The following is a 24,720-nucleotide window of genomic DNA, read 5'->3' as shown; positions in this document are numbered from 1 at the left end:
TAATATTTTAGCTGTATCACATTCGTATTATGTTAAATCATTCGGATGCGTAGTTAATTAAATTAAAACCAACCGGAATGTTCTAGTATTCAATTAAAATCTAATGAAATGAAAAATAAAGTAAAGTGTTATGCGTATAACGTAAAGCCATAGTCGTGTTTAGTGATGGGATGTACGGCTACGATGGATAGGTAGTCGATGTTTTTTTAGAATAAAAAACGAAAATCGTGCGTCGTTCAATTATCATTCTTAAAAAACCTTTAATTATGTGGGTAAATCCACTGTAGACGCGGCTCTCTCTGTCCAAACCACAGTGACATTATCTGAGCAGAAATATGTATTGACGTGTAAAAGTGTTATTTTATAACCTATTTACAGAAATAAATAGGTATCATTTATCATTTATGTAGTTGGCATTTTTCTAGACATTTCCGGCGCCATTGATAATGCGTGGTGGTACTTAATCTAACATATACAAACTAATATATCCTTGTTTTCTTCACGGTTCTGTAAAACTGTAACTCTGAAACACCTCAGGGCTCGGTCATAAAATATTTATTTTGACAAGTATATACACGTAGTTAGACTGCACAACTAAATAACACACACATTTAATAAAAAAAATCAAGAGAATTAAATGTATGCTGCGAGTATCGATAGCGATAAAAAAAGATTTTTCTAATGTCCATCCCTAAAGAGAGACGTCAACGTCATACTGGCATCTGTCAGCCGCACCTTGTTATAGCGCACAGGGTATAACTATAATATACCTAACTAATTAAGTTCGTGCAGCGGCCATCTTGCGTTTAGATTTTGACAGCACCATCGGTTTTACCATCCTCGAAAACGATGAAAACTACACTTATGAATAAAAATAAAAGGCGAAACAAATCTTTTCGTACATTATTTTATTTTATTGATAAAACAGCTCGTCAAACTACTTTGTCAGCACTTTTGTCAGATACTTCACCTGTAACAATAATAATTTTCAATCAAAATGAACACAAAAGGAAGCAATCGGGAAATGGAACAAGCGAGGGTAGTTTTAATATTTGTAAGTGAAGGGAAATATTCTTATTGTGAAGAGAAGGCGTTCTGATTATCATGTTGATGACTAATTTTTATTTTAATGTCCGTCTTGTAGATTATTTTAAAGCTTTACACAATCATGTTTTTTCATGTTCTTATGGACAAATACTTTCGAAGATTTATATCGTTTTGAAACATCGCGTGACGTCACTTTTAGGCACGTTTTATCCGTAGAACTGACGTATTTGCTTTATTTTAGTATCGTTATCTTATATGACAAAATAAAAAAAAAAATGTGTCTAATATTTTTTCATTACCTAATTGACGGACTAAATAGATTTTTAATTTTCATAACCCGTCACCATCTCTATTACATTACCGATTTGATCCTCCGGTGGCTCGTTCCATTTCTGCCTTTCACTTGTGCCAAAAATGAGATAGAATGTATTCCCCGCAATGTATACTGCAGATGCTATGTAGAAAACTTTGCGCCATTCGTTGGGGTCCGTCTGGAAAAGTAAGAAGAAAATTAAATTATACATATATCTTATTCATAACGAAACTTTAAAATATTGTATTTGTCGTGGTGGCCGGATAACTAGCTGCCGCGCAACGTGTAGCGGGTTCGATTTCCGCACGGAACAACTCTTTGTGTGATCCACAGTCTAATTCGTCTGTTCCGGGTTTGGGTGTCATGTGTATGTGAACTTGTATGTTTGTAAAGGCACCCACAACACAGGAGAAAATTCTAGTCTAGGGGAATCGTTTTAAAAAAATCAATACGCGTATAAACCTAATGTTGATAATACAGGTAAAACAACTGACCAATGGGTTTTTATACTGACCTCATCATGTATAACAGCTCCGGCCACTAGAGGCGCTATGATGGATATGATGTTGGCAGTCCCATTGGTGATGCCCAGCAGTGTGCCCACATAGTTAGGAGCCATGTCCAAGTGCACCAGCTAGAACAAGTTAGAACATAAAATTATATACAGGAAAACTTAACATGTAAGTGTGGGAGAGCCATGCTTCGGCACAAATGGGCTGACTTGACCAGAGTGATACCACAGCCTCACAGAAAACCGACGTGAAACAACGCTTACGTTGCGGATATTTATTTCGACATTCTTGATCTTGATCTTTCTTCTATTACTTGAAGTAAAAAAAATGTGAATACTTCTACATTAAAAACGATTTAGTATTGATAGTAAAAACATCATAATATTCCGTTAGACGACTACAGGAAAATAGTTCACTGCAATAATAATGATATAATAGGCAGTAAAATTTACCGCTTCATAAATTATAGTATATTTCTTTTTACTCATCACACAGTTTTCCTAAGACCTGAGGGCTTAGTACGAGTTTGTTTTACATTTAACGAGATCAAAACGTCGCGCTTGGCGTTCTGATTGGTCTGCTCCAATGAATTAACTAATCACAAGGCTAAACGTGGTAATGTTTTGATTTCATTAAACATAAAAGTAACTAGTACTAAGCCCTCTGATCGGCACGATTCGTGTTTGTATCCACTTAACCACAGATGCTAAGAAGTCACCGCCACTACATCTATACTAATATTATATACTATATAATATTATAAAGCTGAAGAGTTTGTTTGTTTGTTTTGTTTGAACGCGCTAATCTCAGGAACTGTTGGTCCGTTTTGAATAGTTCTTTTTGTGTTGGATAGTCCATTGATCGAGTACGGTTATAGGCTATATAACATCACGCTACAATCAATAGGAGCTGAGCAGAGCGGGTGAAACCGTGCGGCAGTAGCTAGTCATATATCAACGGAGTTACTTACCATGAGTCCAGTGAGGTGGCCGACGTTGAGCCCCACCACGATGGTCAGGAGTACGACTGCCAGGGTCACGTTACCAGCCGGCACGTACGACAGACCCACCAAAGCAATCGCAGGCCCGTAGAAACCTGATTATTCTATGAGTTAATCACTTTATTCTGTCATAAATTACTTTTTTGAAGCGAAAGATTCATCCAATGACTTTTCCCGCCTTGGGTAAGGCGATAGGAAGTTTCAGACTCTTGCTGACTAAAAACCGCCCGTTCCGTCTCCTGCTTTGAGCCGGAGCCCCGGTAACCTGTTACGTTGTCTACAGGATCTGAATCGGGCATCAGCCCATCTGGTGATCTATGGAGGTCTGGATCTTTAAAGCGCGGAACACGAATTGAAATCATGATTTTCTATATTCTCAGATCTTCTTATCTTAAAACTTTAATATGCAAATACTCTTGTTGTCGAAGTAAGTATAACTAAAAAATCTGAGATAAGAACGTCAAGGCTATATTTATGATTTATAGTGTTATTCTCAATATGTTAATTACTTCTACGAAAGTTTATTAAACTGCAGCATATGGAATCAGTATTTTACTGTTACGGGGTTTTTTACCTGCACTTTTGTTATAATCTCAGTTTATCCTCAACAAACGAACAAAGTGCATTATCCTTCCTCATCAATACTTTTCTCTTCACATAGAAACATTACTTCCCCTTGTAACCACAATTAAATACAAATATGAACCTTATTCTACATACCTATAGAGTTGGATAGTTTCCTCGTAGCAGTCACGCTGAGGTATTTCTTGTTGGGAAGGTAATCAGAGAGGTAACCAAACGGAAAACTTAGGAAGTAAACAGCCAAGTATGGTAGCGCTGACATCACACCATTCTGGGGAAAGAATGGAAATTAGACAAAGGATATCTGAACAAGGAAAATTGGTTACTAATGCATGGGCATTGGGTATTAATTACCACAACATGAGCTGATTGGATTCAATGGTGTGGTGGTTTGACGTGTATAATTGTTACCAGGTAATTACGAACAATGTCTCACCGCTTTAATGTCCACGTCCAGCACTTTCTTCATGTAGGAAGGCATCTCCGTCATGAGCGTCCAGTAGCCCCAGTTCTGGCTGCAATGGAGCACGATCAGGGATATGAACGGTATCGATGTCCATATCGCTTTCCATGGAGTCTTCAGTTTCTGAAGAAAAAAAAAATGGGTTAGGGAGTACTGTTCTGTATTTATTTTAATAGATTTAATAACTGGCTGAGGACACATCACATCATAATCATAAGCTGTCAACCTTCAAGAAAAGAGAATATTCCTTTTTAAAAGGCTTTCGACACACTTGTGACTCCTCTTGTGTTGCGAGTATCCATGTCCCTTATTCTATAAAAAATCAATTTCCTAAGAAAATAAAGGATTTATTGCGACAAAATATACAGTCACGTTATACAACTACATAATACGGGAGGAAAATTGAGAAAAACAAAATAATGGAAATATTGTAAAAACATTGACGTCCTAGCTACGTCACATGGTAGGCAATCAGTATGAATACGTCGACTCTATACAACTCTATAAAGAGTTGAAATAAAATACTAGAATAATAGTACAATAACATTACCTTTTGTTCCCCAACCTGTCCCAAAGACGTCTGTATATACAAACGTTCCTCTGGACTGATCCACTTCGATTTCTGTGGAGAATCAGATCCCACGATGATGTAAAGCACCACCCACACAGCCCCCACTGCCCCATTCACGTAGAAGATGGCTGGCCAGCCCCAGGCGTCTGCTATGAAGCCCGATATCAACAGCTGGATAGCATTGCCAAGTTGAGATCCTAAAAAAAAAAAAAAAAAAGTAGGTAATTGTTTGATAAACCCTTAGAAAATGTGAGAATTAATCACTTCACTTGCTCGAAGTGCTTCACTGCACTTCACTTGCTCGCACCTTCACCGTAAATCAATGTAAAGCCAAGGATACACTACGGGACAAATGTCCTACATCATATCGGTGAGACCAATCAAGCGAAGTTGGCCAATTTCGCCTGACGGCTACAATTGACGATTGAGTTATGTCCACAGCGACGTTGATATTGCCAGACATGTCGACCGAAGTCCGGCAACTTCATGCTACTGCAAACAACGTCGCTACCGACACGTGTCGCAGGACACTTAATTTTGTCCCCTAGTGTATGCTTGGCTTTATCTTAAAATGTGCATAAAACTCGGGAATAGTCACAGTGGTGCTTGCCAAGTTTTAAACCTGCATCCCCATTCTTGAGGAGCGATTTTATACCATATCATTTTGGATTGGAAAAAAGTGAAATAAAGTAGAAACAGTTAAAACAAGGACTGAAATTTATCTAGACTAAAAGATAAATTGCCTAGATTGCTTCGTAAGTCGATCGCATGTGGGACTGCCAAACATATTATCTGCAGTTTGATAGAATAAAGTTTTTCTATTTTAAAATGGTCTCAGTAAATGCAACGGATGCCTGGATCGACGCCAAGTACGCTTGTAACATAATTGAACAGAAAAATATTTATTCAAATGCAATATTATAGAGACAGGACATAATTGAAGAAGTTGTAGTATTTGTTATTTCTTGTATTTTTGCGCCACGTTAGCATTTTCTACTGTATTGCAGGTTCAAATTACAAACACAAACGTATTCCCAATATCACAGCTATGTACGGAACAAGAATTTATAAATTGCATTAAGAAATATTCCGTATATGAAGCAAAAGTATTATCGCTTACCATCAGGTGACTCTTTTGCTCGTTTGCCACATATTCCTTAAAAAAAGTGCAATACAATGCACCTCTGCTACTTGTCCAGTTACTGCACCATTGCATAAATGAATAGTTTACCTGAATTAATCACTGCACCCGTCCGACTCTTCTCATCCATGGGAGTCCACTTGCCGATTAGGTTGTATATCGAAGGAACCACGAACCCTTGCGCCAGGCCTTGAACGACGCGACACGCGCACACCATCTGCCAGCCACCCTGGGAATAATGGAGATGTTTTCTTCATGTTCTATTGAACTAATTTTCACGCTTTTCAATCCTCGTAGGGATATGGCCATATTGTCTTCTTTTCTTCTTCTCTGTCGTTTCGCTCTTAGCAGAGCGGTCGTGGTCACGTTGAAGCGGCCGTATTTGTATTGGAGGTGGATGCTGCTTTCTTTACGATCTTCCGCCATCTCGCCCTATTTGTGGACTGTCTGGCGCAGTCTGATGTGTCAGACTGCCCAACCGTGACGGTTTCCTGTAGCCGATTTCACGTGTATATTATACCAGTCACAAAATCACTCACATAATAAGCCGCGAATGGTACAGCGAGTGACACCAGGGCGTTGACACCGATAGCAGTGGTGACGAGGATCATGCCTCCGAACTTGGCAGCCATCTCACCAGCCGGGATCTGCAGCACGATGTAGCCCCAGAAGAATGATGACAGGATCACGCTTTGAGTCTGCATGCTCCAGTCAAAAGACTGGAAATAATGAAAAACAATTATTACACAGCATTCCAATTGCCCTTCAGCCGATTCTGGGTCAGGATTAAGTTTTAATCAAATTAAGTTGAGTGTTGAGTTTTACGAGCGGTGACTGCCATCTGCCATTCAAAACCTTCCAAAGGTTCTCAAGAAGTTTTTGTTATGGACTCAAGATTACTAATATTGATGAATTTAGTTTAAGTGTGGGAGAGCCATGTTCAGGCACGATTGACCCGGCTCGACCGGAGTGATATCTAGACCTCACAGAAAACTGAAATGAAACAAAGCTTGCGTTGTGTTTGGTTGTGTGAGTGAGGCCTCCGGTAAGGAGGCCCAATTACCCCCTCCCAATTCCTATTTCCCCAACAACTTTTAAGTTCCTAATCCCCCAAAGGTTGGAAACGCACTTGTAACGCCTCTGGTGTTTTGGGTGTCTATAGCTTACCATCAGGTGATCCGTCTGCTCGCTTACCGGCTTATACCATAAAAAACCAATCACGTCTATAGTCTAATACGTGGTCTACAATTAATAAGGATTTAAAAACAACTTACATTCTCAAGAGATGTGTCCGTCATGACGACTATAGCGATGCTCATGTTGACCCTCATGCCGTAGCATATCACCAGCGCGAAGAACATCATCATCGTCTGCACATGGCGGGTGGGGAACTTGCCCTCTACAACAAACAATCAAACAGCTTTATGGAAAACAGACGTCCATTACAAAATTGAGAATAAAACGCGTAATTTTGTCAAATTGTGATTATGGGCGTTGTTGATGACTCACAATGCAACGCCTTTTATCCCCGAAGGGGTAGGCAGAGGTGCATATCACGGCACGTAATGCCACTATACAATGTACACCCACTTTTCACTATTTGTGTCATAAGTCCCATGCAATAGAGAGTGAGCCTATTGCCATATACTGGGCACAATTCCAGACTCCGTGCTACCACTGAGAAATTTTCGAGAAGCCTAAAAAAACCCCAGTAATACTAGCAAAATTGTGAAAAGAAAACTATGTTTTCACCTCCATCTTCATTATGTATAGTAATATTTCAAAGGTTTTTATTATATTCATGTAAACGAGTCCCACCTCATATAAAACTGAGTAAACAAATGACTGTTTTCATTTAAAATGTAGTAATTTTATTAATATTACAATGTTTACAGTTTATACGCGTTGCATATAAATCAGAGCAAAATGTGTTATTAACATTTTTGAAAGCGTTTTTTGTTTATCGTGTGCAGAATAAAATATATTATTCACGAAACGTCGCTTTAGAAATGATAATAATTCATTTGGTATTCTGTGGAAAATAATCCTTATACAATTGCAGAATGGTTAATTCATTTGTATTTTATTCCACCTACATACAAATATATTGTTACAGCTGTCTCTTATGATCAGGGGGTAAGCAGAGACAAACACTAAGGGCGGCCGTACACGGACTGCTCGAGCAGTTAGCGGTTGAGTCTGACTTACACGGACTACGCTCGAGTTTGTCGGTTTCGACTGCTCGAGCCGTCGGTTGTTGACTGCTCGAGCAGTTGGGTAGCGTGTACTCATACTGCTCGAGCAGTTGATTTTCTTTTGATTTTTTCAGCAGACGCCGTGAGGCCGCAAAGGGCGGGCTGAGGAAAGTCGGAGAGCTGTATACTGCTCTAGCGCAGTCAACGGCTCGAGCAGTCCGTGTATGCCTCGCAACTGCTCGCGAGCGGTCGACGGCACGATGGAATTTCATCATGCAGTTGACGGCTTGAAGCGGTCGCGACTGCTCGAGCAGTCGTGTGTACGGCAGCGAATGAATGGCTATAGTTCATCGCGCAGTCGCGGCTTCAAGCAGTCGGTTATAACTGCTTGAAGCCGTCCGTGTACGGCTGGCCTAACTGACACGATTCTCACATAGTTTTTTTACTTCGTCTACATTCAGTAATATCTTTTATTTGAGTCTCATCGATCAAGGATGAGTCCTTAATCCTATTTAACCCGTCACTGGTGACGTGTATTAGTCTTAAATAGTCGGTGACCCTGGTCTCCTGCACCGTGGTTTTGAGCTCCATGTATTTCGGTTTTAATATTGTTTATGCTATTTCAAATTGGAAAGGATATAAAATAGGACATTGACATAGAAAAGAAATAATAAATATAAAAATAGAAAATAAAGGACATAAAATGAGATAAATGGCCATAGTTATAAGTCGCTGTTGCAGGGTGGACTAATGATAGAGACAATTTCAACTTAATTCGATAAACAGTGTAAAAACATTCGTGGTTTTTAAACTACCCGGTCTCACAGACATATAGGTCACCAATAGCGTGTTAATAGCAAAGTCACACGTATTCAAAACAATCTTTTATATTTCATTGGCAGACCGTGAAATTTTGTTTAGTGAGATCACAGATCGAATCATTGAATGACGTATGTGATGAAGGAAATTATCTAAAGATTTTTACTTTAATGATAAGTATATAAACATAACTTACTGGGCTTTTTAACTTCAACTTCTTCAGCACTCATTTTGCAATTCAAGTCGTTTATAGATACTATCAGATCGTACTAGTATTATGAATATTATGACATTGTTGACAAACTCGTCTTTGGGTTTTTTATTGATAACGGCTTGACACAATCGGTGCGTACTCCGATAATGTCATGGCGATCACCCAGAACGCTCTCTTGTGATAACACATCTTATGTGTACGGCCGTGAACGATTGCGTTGGAAGGATTTATAGTTTACACACACGTGTAATTATTAAAAAAATATAAGTAGATCTTGTCAAATACAAATATTCACGAGACCTAGTGTCTCCTGCACCAACACAGATATGACGGACTAGGAGCTGTGGACTGCTGACCGAGTTACCGGTATAGCCGGCTGTACCGGCATCCCGGCCTCTCCCCAGCCTCTCTGACTCAAAAAACAGGAGCAGGAACGGGATGGTTTATAGTCAGTAAGAGTCTGACACTCCCTCTCGCCTCGCTCAAGGCGTAAGAAGCAGCTGGATGAATTTCCTCCTTTAAAAAAATTATCTGCTGGTGTAGGTATCGATAAATAAATAACTATTTAATAAATAATAACCTTTCTCTGTGCTATCCCGTACAAACTTTAACTGTGATGCATTGCAAACTTTTTAATCGGTGTAATTCTCTTTAAAAGTTTAGGAGTTTTACTTCACAAATATGTAGGATATGTACACTTGTACAGGTACAACTCAGCTATTGGTTATTTTCTTCACAGAAATGGATCAACAATGAATTCTTTATACGTTACTGATCCGATATTATTATTGTTACCTACTATTATATCTTCTTAGAGATAATTAGACATATAGATAGGTAAGTAAGTAGTTAATACGATCGGTAGTTTGGTACACTTTCTGACTGTTAATGTAATTATGTCTCCGTGTTGTCGTAATCTGCGACCGTTTATTTATTACAAGGAAAATAAATATTCGTCAATGTAATCTTGTTTTGTTATTAACATTCGCTAAACGAGATAATTAATTAATAATATATTGTGTTGGTTATGATAATGTTACAACGTGTCTTTAATTATTGAGTGATTAATTATCTAATACTAGTTTTATTTTGTATCCATTCCATATTTACCACTACCTATATATTTTTTTTTTTATGAAACACCCCGATGATCGAGCAGATGTATTACCTGATGGTAAGCAATCGCCGCCGCCCATGGACACTTGAAACACCAGAGGCGTTACAAGTGCGTTGCCGGCTTTTTGGGAGTTATGAATTTAAGGGTTGTTGTTCGGGAATGGGGATGGGGAAGATTGGGAAGGGGGAATAGGGCCTCCGGTAACCTCACTCACACAACGAAACACTACGCAAGCGTTGTTTCACGTCGATTTTCTGTGAGGCCGTGGTATTATTTATAATTATTGAAAGATCGTTCATCAATTTGTTTATTACTTGATCGTTTATCAATTTGTTTATTACAAGACGTTTGGAAAAATATCGTTGTTAATTACTTTAGATTATCCTTATACTGATCATTTCTAAGAAATATTGTACAGCACTTTTTGTGTTCAGCATTTAAATACAATCATGCAACAAAAAAGACAGTGTAAACAATTCATAATACTATAATCTATTCATAGATCATTTCAACAAATATCTAAGTACTAACTTTTTGTAAGTTAACCCTGTTTTATACTGAGTTAGTTGATCAACAAGAAATACTATAAAATACAGTTGTATCGTTAAATCTGTCCATCTAGTTGCTTGGCTGTCATCGTTACGGTTCACCGAGCATCTATTTTAGTTGCTCACTCATCCAACGCTTGTTATGAATCACTTTTTCTACAACTTCAGGCTCGTGATTTTAATTGAATAAAACATTTTTTTCCGGAAGAAGATACGGTGATGTTTTATTTACATTTTATTTCCTTGAATTTACTCTTTTAGTGACATCTTGGTAGTTTTGCTTCAGTGTACTTGGTTACTTAGTGTTGATGTAAGGTATCCGGAGCTGCGGACTACCTAGCAGGTTTACCGGAGCTTCGGCTCGAAAAGCAGGAGTAGGAACGGGGTGGTTTTTAGTCAGTAAGAGTCTGACACTCCCTCTCGCCTCGCCCAAGGTGGGAGAAGTCATTGGATGATTTTCCTCCCTCAAACAAGAAAGTGTTGATGTCAGGTATGTAAATTATTAAAGGTTTGACAGTGATTTTTACTGATGAATTATACAAATAACTAGATTCTGCCAGTGGCTTCGCCCGTGTTCCTGTGGGATAAACCTGTATTCCAAATTTAATCTCGATTCCTCGAGCCATTTGAGCAACAAACATACACACAAACACACAATCTCACAAACTTTACTATTAGTAAGATAATATAGTACCTTATAATAATACCCCTCTTTTTTGTCTTGTAAAATTTTTATTTTTTCATTAAAAACTAATTATAAAGTCTCCTCTAGAGTCTTGAGTATTAAAGTTGAGACCAAAATAACGATGAGTTTTACAATCGCCTCATCAAATATTAATGAAGTAAATAATACCAACAAGACTGTTATCATTTCAATCCGTATGTGTGCATACAGTTAAAACATTTACTTTCATTTCACAAAACAAAGATTTATTTTAAACACAATTTGCAACATTCAACACTCCAATCTAAATTGTGTACTTTAAACAACATCATATCAACGTACCCTTTTCTATCTTATTAGATTATCAACTCTATCAATTTGATTTAAGGTTGAAAATGTAATGAAAAAATTGACAGATACACCAGTAGCTTGATCTGCTGGCACCTGTACTTACATTAAACTCGTACATGTATCTATGTATGTATGTCAAGTGACTCACATAACGTTGTTCCAAGAACAAACTCTTCTCTCTTCTGGGAGGAAGGTATCAGAAGGGGAAATTGAATTTGTTCGAGCACCAACTTGGAAGGAAAATTAAAAGTTGATAATGGAAGCTTTTTAATGAAAGTTATCAGATAGGAGTTTTTGGGATCGCAGTCGATGAAATGTTTGTGTTGACGGATGTTGGAAATGTTTACTTAGGTACAAGTTCCTTTACAACAATCAAATCGGTACATCAAGACTTTTTGGATTTTCCCCTGTGTCGTGGGTGCGTTTACAATCATACAAGTTCACATACACATCACACCTAGACACGAAACAACAATTTGTGGATCACACAAAGAGTTGCTTCATGCGGGAATGGAACCCGCTTCACGTTGTGCGACAGCCGGTTGCCGGCTTAGTAAATTATGATACAGTGCATTCATTATTCATTATAGTTTCTAGATTGATCATCATTAACGACCCACATTAACATAAACATTGAATTGCACGGGCTATGACATCATACCTTCGTAATTAAAATTTAAAAAATCCCTAGATAATACCAGTGCAAGTATGTAGCGAATTACGTTCATAGTTAAAATTCCCTAGAACATAATCCAATGAAGCTGTAAAGAATTGAAGCAAAAAATCCACACATAATGACATTATCCCGTCAGGAGCAAAATTAGACGAGATAATCCAGCACCTATTTAAAAAGAATTCCCCAAAGCTTATTGGCTGTTTTGTTCCAACTAACTACTAAATTCCAGGTAGAAAATGCGTATCGAAAGGCTGATTTACCTTCCTAATAACCACTTTACAATTCTGAACTCTATCCTTTGGAAGCCAAGGTTGAATTTCTTTTGGAAAGTGTTACCTAGGAAATGGCTTCCAAAGGTAGTGCTATGAAGGAAGGTGGAAATGAAGATAATGAGTAACACTATCCTCCAGTTGGAACAAAAGAAGTATCTGCGATAAACTGGAGCATTTGTGTGGTTCAAAACGTCATCAGCGTTTGTGCGCCTTGAGTATTATGTGAGCTGAGAGTTGTAGGATTGCGGCTTTTTATTTATTAGTCTTGTTTTGTTATTGTGACTAATTATTACTGATGATGGTTACAAACACAGTTTCGTAATATATGGTTAAAATTGAGCACTATTATCTTTTAAAAAAATATTAACAACATGCATGAACCGAATCACTTAGTAATTAGTATCAATTTGCTGATTACATGATGCATGATTCAATGACTACAGAGTTATTTAAGTTTCGATGCATCGAATATTTCCCAGATGTGGAAATCTAATAAATATTGCAACGTTTTTACATAACATTATATAGTACACAAAAAAATTGAACTTTACGAACAATATGGAAATATATGGATCTAGTGCGGTTAGCCAAGGCAAGGTTTTAAAAGACAAAAACTTGGCAAACTCCATCACGTTGTACAAACTTTTTCGATCAAAGAACAATGAGGTCCCCTGTGACCTCCTGCTCTAATTAAAGAAAATGGATAGGGATGATGACAACTTATCAATTCAATACTTTTTTAATCAATTTAAAAGATGGCCGTTTTCATTCATGATTGCAAGGGTGTGCAAGAAGGTCTAATAACTAATAAACTAGACGACATGATCAAACTATAATGATACATATGTGTTGTGTTTCGTTGTGTGAGTGAGGTTACCGGAGGCCTAATTACCCCCTTCCCAATCTTCCCAATCCACGGTTCCCCAACACCCTTAAATTTCTAATCCCAAAAGGCCGACAATGCACTTGTAACACCTCTGGTGTTTTGGGTGTCCATTGGCGGCGCCGATTGCTTACTATCAGGTGATCTGAAAATATCCGATGAAGAAAAAATCCGAATAAAGATGCTCGGATAGCCAAATCATTTAAAGGTACACAGTAAACAACCACGAAAAAACACATTTTAAAAGATTTTATTTTTTTGTAAAAAAAAACCTTCGAAAATTTCTCATGCCCTTTGAAACACTGATCCTTTGGCTGCCGTAATGAAATTCTTCTGTCGAAGGAAATTAATCGCGCCTTTCGTACTTTACACTGAGCCGGTTTTCCTGGTTCCAACATTTGTTTTTGCTATTAAAAATCTCGAGATCGAACTGTTTTCGTTGGACAAAAGTTTTATGACTACATTCCTTTAAATGTCCTGAGGCTATTGCAAATTGGAGTCAGGAGGAGGACACAGTAACAATACTTTCTTGGAATCTTTTGAAACATTTGAGTAGGTAATTACTAAATACTGAGAAACATGTACTTTTTTCCACTAATAATATAGGTAGCTTACATTTTTGTCCTATTGTAATTTCATTCTATGGGTACACGTCTTGCAGCTGCACTGTTGTGATGAAATATTTAAAATGAGTTTAATGAAACTCTAAACTTCTAGGGGAAAATCATCCAACGACTTCTCCCGCATTGGGCGAGGTGAGAGGGAGTATCAGACTCTTACTGACTAAACACCACCCTGTTCATACTCCTGCTTTTCGAGCCGGAGCCCCGGTAACCTGCTAGGCGGTTCGCGGAACTTAATGACTAGGATAATGTGTATACAAAATCAATAGGTACTTTCGAACGTCTAGGTGAATAATTGTTATTCGATTTGAGATCCAATCCTAGCAGTTGTCATTGCCAGTTGCCCTAGCAACCTTATGATCAAGAACTACGAATCAAATAAATGGGTTACATTTAAAAATGTCTGCAGTTTGGAACATTAAACATGAAGTGAAATCTCGGGGAAAGCAATTCATTCTCGTAGTCTGCAACATTCGTTAATCATGTCTTCCGGGCGCGCGCTGTGCACCGTGCACCGTGACGTCACTATTTAAACAGAACATTTTAAACTGCGCGACTTTTCCCAAGTGAAGTGAAATAAATGAAATTGTTATTTTCTATTTGATATCGAAGTTATGGAGTGCTGCGACTTTTAACGTGTTTACCATGGTAAATATCTCATTTTAAATTCAAGTGATATTATTAGTGACCATGTTAGATTAAAAACTTATATTTTATCGTATTTATTGGAAGTGTGCACTAATTTTTACAGACTCATATGATTCATGAAGCAATTAGGTAAGTAAAAATGTAGAAGCTGAGGTATGTTAAAACAAAATCCCAACTTAGTCTCAATCATTATAATGACAAAAAGCGACAATTATACATTCTCTGTAGCACCATCTTCATTTATACTATTAAATACACATGTAACTAAGCCTCTTCCAACTTGGGCTTCTCCATCATTGGTTGTCCTTCCTCGTCATTCACTTGCGTGTCCTTCGGTTCGTTCCACTCCGCCTTCTCAGCAGTAGCAAAGATCACGTAGATGAGATTAGTCACGAGGTATATCCCGGCCGCCACGAAGAACACCTGCCGCCACAGGTATACGTCATTCTGGGGAAAATAAATGAAGTAGGTTAGAAGGTAGTCATACAAGTAATAAGAATTAGGACAAATAAAATGATAGTGCAGACGGTATATACAATTAAAAAGGAAAGTACTAAGATATGTTTTGATTTAATTCTATACAAAAGTACTATTGAGGTTGAATGAAAGAGTCAGTAAAAAATTAAAGCAGATATTTACAGTTTGACCATGACCAAACATCTAAACTTTCTTGTTTTTTTTTAGGTCTTTAAAATTATACCTCTATAAAATTGTAAATGTTAACTCACAACATCAGTTAGTATGAATCCAATAATGAGAGGAGCGATGGACGCTCCGATGTTAGAAGTAAAGTTGCTGAGACTCATCATAGTGCCGGCGAAGTTGGGAGATATATCGATGTGGTTAATCTGAAAGTAAATACAGTATTTATTAGAGATATTAAAAAAAATTAAACATAATGACTAGTTCGTTAACTGTAGTAAAATAAAATAAAAAAAAGTATACCTGGAATCCTAAATGGGCAGATATTTTGAAAGCACATGTGAAAACTAATATAGATTCCACAATTAACATGTCTTTTGGTGCATACGCCAGTGCTATTAATCCTAGAGCTGCTGGTACATTACCTGAAAAAATATTGTTAATACTAATAAATCTCTCATAGTTTAGTAAAAAACCTAGTGCAACAGGTGTAGCTTTAATAATTGTTTTCAATTCTGGTAACATCTTACCTAAAGAATTAGCAAACTTCCTTGTATTGGTAGGGCTAAGAATGTTCTTGACAATGAGCATATCTGTCATCCAGCTGAAGAAGAAATTGGTGAACCACATCACTAAGAACGGGAGAGCTGTTAGCAAACCATTCTGTAAAAAACATGAAAAACGGTAAAATTATTTGAGTTAGGTAAATTAGAAACTACAATATAGGTGAAAGGAAAGTTGAAATTCACCGCTTTTATGTTAACTCCCATGATTTTATCCAAATAAGCTGGAACCTCTGAGTAAAGAACTAGCTGGCCCCACGTCGTTCCAAAGTGGGCAATGATGATGGCGTACACTCCTTTGTGACTTAGAATTTTCGTCCAAGGCACTGCCATTTTCTAGAACAAATAATTTTGAATGAACACTTAAAGGTATTAAGAAAATTGACACTTATTTTATACATTTTATTTTATTACTTTGGCTTCATCTCCAGTTCCCAATTCATCTTCAATATATTTTCTTTCAGCTGCAGATATTTTCTTATGTTGGGCTGGCGTATCAGCGGCTAGCCAGAACAGGAGGACTCCAATAATTCCTGAGAGTATTCCATAGAACCTGAATATGCCAGGCCAGCCGAGACTAGATGAAGATATAAAACCTGTCATTGGGAGTCCAAAAACTGTACCTAACGCTTGGCCTGAAAAGGAAGAAAATGTTAAGAATTAAACAAAACGTTGATATTACTATTTATGTTATTTAAAAAAATCCGACCTCCATAAACAAATGCAGCAATTCTCCCCCTTTCCTGAAGAGGTGCCCATTTTCCTAGAGATGTATGAATTCCTGGTACTATACAGGCTTGACTCAGACCCTGTAGTACTCTACATACTGCTGTAGATATCCAACCACCCTGGAACATTCCAACGAAATTATTCATAGCATTTAACCTTTTTCTACATGCACTGTTGCTAGGTAACCGACAACGACTATTTGGATGATGTGGGCAAGGTGGTGCAAGGCAAAGGTGCCAACATTTTGCAGCAACCTTTCTTACGTCCACAATTTTACTCACATAATAAGCAGCCAGCGGCAGCAGTATGGAGACCACGCAGTTGATCATCATGGCTCCAGTCAGCAGGTACCTGGCTCCGAACCTGTGCGCCAGCTGACCACCAGGGATCTGCAGCAGCATGTAGCCCCAGAAGAACGAGGCTATCACCGCATCTTGTGTCTTTTTGTCCCAGTTGAATGTCGGGTACTGGAATATGAAAATATGAATTGATAAGAAAGTTTGTGATTATATTGTATGAGATGTGAAGACATCAAAATTTCAAGATTTGCAATTTTAATATTAATTGTCATAATGTCGAAAATTGAAAGTTCAAAAGCTTAGGCTTTCGGATCAAGAAGATCGTTTGAAGTAGTATTCTTTGCACTAAAGTTTATTAAACAATTTTTGAATGGTATAGTGACCATAATTATTTGATTGAAATGACCCTGACTTACTTGTACTTTCAGTACAATGCAGTTGTATTGTTATCTGGTTTTACATAATAATGATCTGATAGTAATTATTACGATGAGTAAACATGCACCATTTATCTGTAAAGTTACGTGTATTTACAGTACGTTGTAAAAACGGAAGCCAAACTATCATATTTAATTATATTCTTTATAAGTAATTGAGATTTAAAATACTTGTAACAATTTATTTCATTTAAACATAGAGCAATAGATGAAACCTGAAGTGCGATTGGCTCAGAATATCAATCAAAATACAAAATTAAAACAATTTCTAACCAATCCAATCTCATGCCATCCTAAAGTTTATCATCCTTGTTTGATACCCTTATCATCCTACTAAGATACTATTTGGTTGTATCCACTTAAGTTATGTAACAGTATGACATTCAAAACTAGTTTCTACTTACAGGCGGTATCAACATCAAGGCATTCAGAATCCCTTCTGGTTTGAACTGGTTCTCATCTTCTTCTGGATTCAACGCAGCACTTACATTGGCTGCAGTTTTCCCATATTTGGTCATAGCTACTAGAGACACACCCATACAGGCTCTCATACTGTAAGCTACTGTTAAAGTGCAAAATAGTATAAAACACTGCTGGTGTCTGTAGCCCCATCCTGAAACTGAAAGTTTATCGGTTCAAAATCATTTTCTTCGATTACAAGTCTAACTGGCATACTCAGAAACATTTTGATGATTACTTAAACTATTCCTTAGTAATGATTTTGTTCCGAAAACAATTGCGAAGGATGAAGTTGAGAAAATATTAAATAATCTGAGTACAGCGGTTAGAAAAGTTGCTAAATGCTATTTCTGAATCAATTAAGCTGTTTTGGGTAACGTATACACAAACTGTTAGTTCCATTACCATGTTAAAATGTGTAACAAACTCCTTACTATGACATAATAGTTCACAAAGTTCAATACAATCTAAGTCTAATTTTAACTTGAAAACAAATCCGAATTTAACCCAAGTCCCCAATCCAGACGCTACTTAATTGATCTACAGGCTATTAAGCCAATAGTTCGTAATTAAACGTGTCACGTAGGCCTGTGACATTAGTAAACTTTTCAGACACACTCCCAATTAATCACAAGTTCAACTCACCTTTAAAATTACTTTTGGATTCTTTCTCTCCAATCTCTTGCTTATCCACCATATTTACCATTTCTTTGAGAATAATTCTATTTATATCTACTATAATAACTGTTACCGAACTTCTATTATCATTTACCACAACTTTTTCTCCTGCATTTACTTCATCATTTTCCTTCGTTTTTATTACACTGTCAACTAAATTATCTACAAGTAGTAACTTTATTACATTATGTTCATTAATTTCTAGTAACTCTGCAGTATTTGCTTCGAGATCTGTATCAAACTGACGTACATTGAATGCTTCTTTCACGTCGGCGTTGAACAATCAGATAATTGTAAATATATAATTCTTGTGTACTTTAGTGTTATAATTATCTTATGCAAATACTATATCATTATGTAGCAAGTTCAATGCTACTGTGTATAGGTTTGTAGTCTGTCGTTCTATCATTAACATCTTCAATCAAATGCGTAATTATTCGTCAAAAATAACTTATGAGTTCTTATCATTATATTATTTGCACAGGTATTTATAAAGGTGTAGTGAAATAATACGGTAGGGATACGTAATATTATTTATTAAATATTAAAAAAAAAATACTTAAGTCTAATTTACTTAATGCTAAACAAACTTATTCCTAGTAAAGTTATAAATCGATTTTTTTTTCAATCTTTGGAGACGTAAATAATACTAAAATATAAAAATCACAATTTAACTAATTATCTAACTAAAAGTGGCAGTATTCTCTTCCGCATCTAAAAGATCATCTAAACATAGAACGAAAATTATAATCAAGAACATTTGCTTGGTGTTATTCTTAATATTATTTTCCAGACAGTAAACTGTCTGGAAAAGCTCGAATAGATTTTAGCTGTGACATTTATGTCACAGCTAAAATCTATTCGAGCTTTTAAATGTCACAGCTAAAATCTATTCGAGCTTTTCTTGATCCCAAAAAACTAGAAAAAAAAACATAAAACTTCTTAAAACCAGGACCCACGAATTAAAATCATTAATAATAATATGTACATTACAGTACATTCATTATTTTATGAAGTCGGTTTATCTTGCTTGACTTTATTTTAAGAATCTTAGACATTCATATCTTTTCCGCCATTTTATCTTCAAGCCAAATGTACACATTTCAACCTATATATCAGTTTAATTTACACCATTTTTAGATTTATCCATCATAGGTACACTCTCTTCATCAGCTTTTTCAGTTTTTTCTTCGGGTGGGTCATTCCATTCAGCCTTCTCAGCAGTACCAAGTATGAGATATACTATATTTGTGAAGAAGTAAATGCCAGCTGCTACAAAGAAGATTTTTCTCCAGAGGATTTCATCAGTCTGGAAAAAATATCAATATTATATTAAAAGTTTTTCATGAAGTCCTCGAAGATTAGTAAACCATTTTCGTTATTCGAGTTAGAAATATAATTGTGGTAAATAAATGTTGAACTTACCACATCAGTAAGAATAAAGCCAACAACGAGAGGTGCCATGGAGGCACAGGAATTGGAAACGAAGTTACTGATACTCATCATAGTTCCAGCGTAATTTGGAGAAATGTCAATGTGGTTGATCTGTAATAACATAACATTAAGGTTTAATTTTAATTGATTCCAAAATAATGATCCAAAGTGAAGAAAAATAGAAAAATTACGTGGAATCCCAAGTGCGCTGATATTTTGAATCCACAAATGAGTATTAATATAGTTTCTATAACGTATATGTCTTTTGGAACAAAAGCTAATGTAACCAGACCAATCGCTGCTGGGAAGTTTCCTGGAACCAATGAAATGAAAATTACACCGTGATACCAATTTTATAATACTTCAAAATATGTCTTAAGTACAGAGTGTTAGTGAATTTTCACTTGACAAACATACCTAATGAATTAGCCAACTTTCTAGTATTTGTAACGCTCAAAATGTTCTTGACAATGAGCATGTCTGTCATCCAACTGAAGAAAAAATTGGTGAACCACATCACTAAGAACGGGAGAGCTGTTAGCAAACCATTCTGTAAAGAAACAATTGCCCATTTTAATTTTATTTTTAATGTCTCTAATTTTAATGGTGTTAAGACTGAAATATGATTTACCGCTTTAATGTTGACTCCCATAATTTTATCCATGAAGGCTGGAACCTCGGAGTAGAGAGTGATCTGTCCCCAAGTCTGACCAATGTGTGAGATCACAATAGCGTACAGACCTTTATGACGAAGTATTTTTCCCCACGGAACTGGCGCACGCTGCAAATATTCAAAAATGTTTCAATAGTATGGACTAATTTCATTTATTCGTTCAACTTTGGAAATGAATCATTGTGGTTAGTTCAACGCAAAGTGTAATAAAATTTATAGTCATGTTTGCGTTGTGAAACTGCAAAAGCTTTAAATTTTAATTGCGTGCCTTTCGATATTTCTACTTTTACAATATATCTCTCTTTACCTTAGCCGCTTCTCCCGATCCTAGTTCATCTTCTATGTACTTTCTTTCACCAGCTGATATTTTAGGATGCTTTGCCGGAGAGTCAGCAGCCATGAACCACAGCACGACGCTAAGGATACCAGACACTGTTCCATAAAACCTGAATATGCCAGGCCAACCCATAGGTGAGGAAGCAATGAAGCCGGTTATGGGGAGACCAAATACTGTTCCTAATGCTTGACCTGAAATATTTTAAATATAGTGTTAATACCTCCAAAATTCTGTGTACATTTTAGATAATAATTGTATACATAGGCAAATTACCTCCATAAACGAAAGCAGACATTCTTCCCCGTTCATGTAAAGGCGCCCACTTGCCCAAAGCAGTATGTAGTCCAGGTAAGATGCAGGCCTGACTCAAACCTTGTAGGACTCTGCATATTGCAGAGCATAACCAGCCACCCTGACATATTTAAAAAAAAGTTTGCAAATGTACTTATTAGTATGATTATATCAAGTTTATAGTTATAGTGACTCTTTTCTTAGGGTTTTAAAGGAGTTTCCACTCACGTAGTACGCAGCTACTGGGAAAAAGATAGAAACTAAGCAGTTGATCATCATGGCGCCACTGAGCAGGTACCTGGTCCCAAACCTGTGCGCTATCTGTCCCGCCGGGATCTGCAGCAGCATGTAGCCCCAGAAGAAGGAAGCGATCACAGTGTCTTGAACTTTCTTTGACCAACTAAATGCAGGATACTGTGAATGAACAATAATTATGATGTGAAAAAAGAATGGCCTTGATTCAAGATACAGATTATCAAGAATTTAGTCTCATGTAATGTAAAACATATTTCTATTATCCATAATTATTGTGTCTCAAAAAATGATTGCTATTATATTTTTGTTCTCTAATACAACACTGCTATTATATTGTATTCATTATTTCTCCAAATAAACCTTTATAGGCACAATTTTCTCTATGAAACCTAACACCGAATATATTATTTTGTACTTACTGGCGGTACAATCATTAGAGCGTTCAGAAATCCATCAGTTTCGAAGTTGTTGGCATCGGTAACGTTGGTCCCGTTCCCCCTTACGTGGTGGTCTGTCATGGCCACCAGCGCTACCCCCATACAAGACCTCATGCTGTATGCTATGGTTAGAGTGCAGAACAGGATGAAACACTGCTGGTGTCTGTAGCCCCATCCTGAAACTAGTTTTAAGAGAAAATTGAGGTTCATAACGCTCTCAAAACACATTTGTTACTAAACAAATAACAGGATTACAAAATTATTGTGCAGTGTTTCAGTTTGCCCTATTAGCAGAACAGGTGTCCCCAAGCAGCAGTGTTTGTGTTACTTTGTTCACACTTAATACATATTTTTGTTTGTATAAAACTGTAATGATATTCAAACAATTGTATTCTAAAGTGAATCCGCTCTCATCCTGAAGGAAGTTTAATCCTGAAGTATTTAAATGTTTATTTGCTCTTGATGTCATATCAAAGAGGGTGTACACTAAGCACATTAAAACTAATTATAGCGACATCTGGTATTCGAAACCGGAATCTTGTAATAAAATAAATATTATTATAATGTCATTACCAACAGATGTCACTAGTATCGTAACTTGTGAAATCTTAGCATAATAATATGTGTATGTTTGTAAAGTGTGCAAAATATTTAAATAAATGAAGTCTATGATAAGAATGGTTGCACATCACGAAGAAAAGCGTGCCATTGTTTCCCATAGAGCTGACAGTATACACGTTCCTTTTCTTAAAAAAAAAAATGTGAAAATAAACTCACCCTTGAATTTGTTTTCCGAACTTTCAATCACTACTTCAATTTTATTTTCTTCCATGTTTTTTGGAGACATAAACAAATTTATATTTATAGCAATACTATTTTAGTAAGCACCGTTGTTTTAATAGCAACGCTAATATTTTTCATTTGTTGTTCATAAGTAATTCTGGTTGTTCCTTATAAAGATACTATAGATAGTAAAAAGAAATATTTTGTATAACAACGATTAGCACGAGTCAAGTTTGTTCTCATGTTTCTAATTTAGTACTTCTCTTTTAAACTAAAACTCTCATAATATCAGTGGAAAAATTATCTTCAATAGCATCATTGGTATGTACTGATCTGTCACAATTATCTCTATTCAAATACTAGTTAAAGTCAATGCTGTCGTTTGATTTATTACTTTGACTTACTTCTCTCACTACATTTACGTAGCTGACGAATACAAATCTAACTTTATCCGGTTCTTACTGGAACACATTCATTACTGCTGTTGTAATTTTCTCTTTTTATTTATCTTTAAAGGGATATGTATCATCGATTATATTTTTCTAAGCTACTGGTACATCTCTGAATTGGTTTGCATTTATAATAAATTCTTTATCTGCTGTTTTAATGATGTTGTCTTTTAAAGCTTCTGTACCATAGCATATCGCATGTACTACTGGTTGTGTCTTACTCTTGTGAGCTGCATATTGTGTGAATGCAATTAGCACGTTGCACAATATGCTGAAATGAGTACCTAAGACGTTAGTCATATTACCAGCGTGTGCAAAATTATCTCGAATCCCACTCCACAATGCAAATATACAAGTATTAGTCAAAGTATCACATTCTGATTTTATCTCGTTCAACTCATTGCCATAAATATTGTGTCAACAGAAAAAATACAGATTGAATATATTTAGCATAGTGTGGGTGGTACAGTGGTTATGTTGTAGGCAGCTCTGCTATCTGTTTTGAGTTCAATTCTGTTCGAATAAATATAATGATTAATTCATTAGACATGTCACTTCCAAATGTTTTGAGAGAGTTTTTTATAGTAGTTATACCTTTTTTTTTTTTTTTTTTTTTTTTACATTTAATGGGTCGACGTTTGACCGCTATCTCACCTGATGGTAAGTGATGATGCGGCCTACGGTGGAGCACGTCTGCCCATAAGCAACCTATTCACTCGGGCCTTGAAGACACCCAGGTTATACCCATCAGGAAACACAGACTCCGGCAAGGAGTTCCACTCCCTAGCAGTTCGCACAAGGAAGCTTGAAGCGAAGCGCTTCGTGCGAGTTGGTGGGATATCTACCATGAAGCGGTGACGCCTCGCCGATTGTCTTGTGGTTCGATGATGAAAAGGACTAGGGGGAATCAAGTTGTGCAATTCCCCGCACACTCTCCGAAATGTATCCGGTAAAAACGGAAAGGCTTGCGACCTTGCGCCTGTGTTCAAGGCTTTGAAGCCGGGCCTCCACAAGCGCATCATCGTTGATGAGCTTCTTGGCACGCCTTTCAATGTGTTCGAGCGCATCTAGCTGGCATTTAGCCGAGCCGTCCCAAAGGTGAGAACAGTACTCCATACATGACCGAACCTGCGCTTGGTACAGGCTCAGCAGTTGTTTCGGTGTGAAGTACCGTCTCACCTTCGAGAGGATACCCAACTTCCTACCAGCCAGATGCGCCTTCGACTCTATATAAGAGCCGAAGTTTAGCGTTGGCGATAGAGTTACGCCAAGAAGCTCTAGATGATCCGATATTGGAACGGATACATTTCGGAAAGTAGGAGCCAGCGGAAATTGACTCCGTTTGGCAGAGAATAGACACGCCTGGGTTTTGGTAGCGTTGAACTTGACCAAGTTGGCGTCACCCCAATCGGAGACCGCCTTCAAGGACGAGTTCAACCGTTCGACCATGGATTCTCTTAGAGACTGGATCTGTGTTCCGCTAGTCCGCGCATCGGACACATACCTTTCAACAACTGTGCTGTCATCTGCATACCCAAAGATACCGGGCTTAAGCAGGTCGTTGATGTGCAGCAAAAAGAGCGTTGCTGAAAGTACTGACCCCTGAGGGACTCCG

General features: G+C 37.0%; 3 protein-coding genes across 3 annotated transcripts; all 3 read right to left on the bottom strand.

Moving 5' to 3' along the window:
- Window positions 1–891: 891 nt before the first annotated feature.
- On the bottom strand, window positions 892–9,004 carry LOC118268992 (putative inorganic phosphate cotransporter). The gene is made up of 11 exons (XM_035583857.2): window positions 8,840–9,004; window positions 6,904–7,028; window positions 6,169–6,348; window positions 5,720–5,858; window positions 4,468–4,685; window positions 3,891–4,040; window positions 3,593–3,725; window positions 2,843–2,967; window positions 1,875–1,994; window positions 1,409–1,538; window positions 892–970 (listed from the first exon to the last, which is right to left on the bottom strand). Exons 1-11 carry the CDS (start codon window positions 8,871–8,873, stop codon window positions 933–935), a joined length of 1,392 nt encoding a protein of 463 aa, XP_035439750.2. The 5' UTR covers window positions 8,874–9,004; the 3' UTR covers window positions 892–932.
- A 5,811-nt stretch (window positions 9,005–14,815) lies between these two features.
- LOC118268994 (putative inorganic phosphate cotransporter) lies at window positions 14,816–18,708 on the bottom strand. Its single transcript, XM_035583859.2, has 10 exons — window positions 18,414–18,708; window positions 17,714–17,928; window positions 16,855–17,040; window positions 16,554–16,692; window positions 16,259–16,479; window positions 16,031–16,180; window positions 15,812–15,944; window positions 15,585–15,706; window positions 15,368–15,487; window positions 14,816–15,086 (listed from the first exon to the last, which is right to left on the bottom strand). Exons 1-10 carry the CDS (start codon window positions 18,472–18,474, stop codon window positions 14,904–14,906), a joined length of 1,530 nt encoding a protein of 509 aa, XP_035439752.1. The 5' UTR covers window positions 18,475–18,708; the 3' UTR covers window positions 14,816–14,903.
- Window positions 18,709–18,961: 253 nt separating this feature from the next.
- On the bottom strand, window positions 18,962–22,915 carry LOC118268991 (putative inorganic phosphate cotransporter). The gene is made up of 10 exons (XM_035583856.2): window positions 22,651–22,915; window positions 21,856–22,055; window positions 21,410–21,595; window positions 21,164–21,302; window positions 20,861–21,081; window positions 20,512–20,661; window positions 20,298–20,430; window positions 20,072–20,193; window positions 19,872–19,991; window positions 18,962–19,755 (listed from the first exon to the last, which is right to left on the bottom strand). The coding sequence occupies exons 1-10, from the start codon at window positions 22,718–22,720 to the stop codon at window positions 19,567–19,569; spliced, it is 1,530 nt and encodes a 509-aa protein (XP_035439749.1). The 5' UTR covers window positions 22,721–22,915; the 3' UTR covers window positions 18,962–19,566.
- Between the last annotated feature and the right edge of the window lie 1,805 nt (window positions 22,916–24,720).

The sequence above is a fragment of the Spodoptera frugiperda genome, chromosome 2, assembly GCF_023101765.2.
Source record: "Spodoptera frugiperda isolate SF20-4 chromosome 2, AGI-APGP_CSIRO_Sfru_2.0, whole genome shotgun sequence".
Classification (NCBI taxonomy): domain Eukaryota; kingdom Metazoa; phylum Arthropoda; class Insecta; order Lepidoptera; family Noctuidae; genus Spodoptera; species Spodoptera frugiperda.
This window is presented reverse-complemented; position numbering and strand designations above follow the sequence as displayed.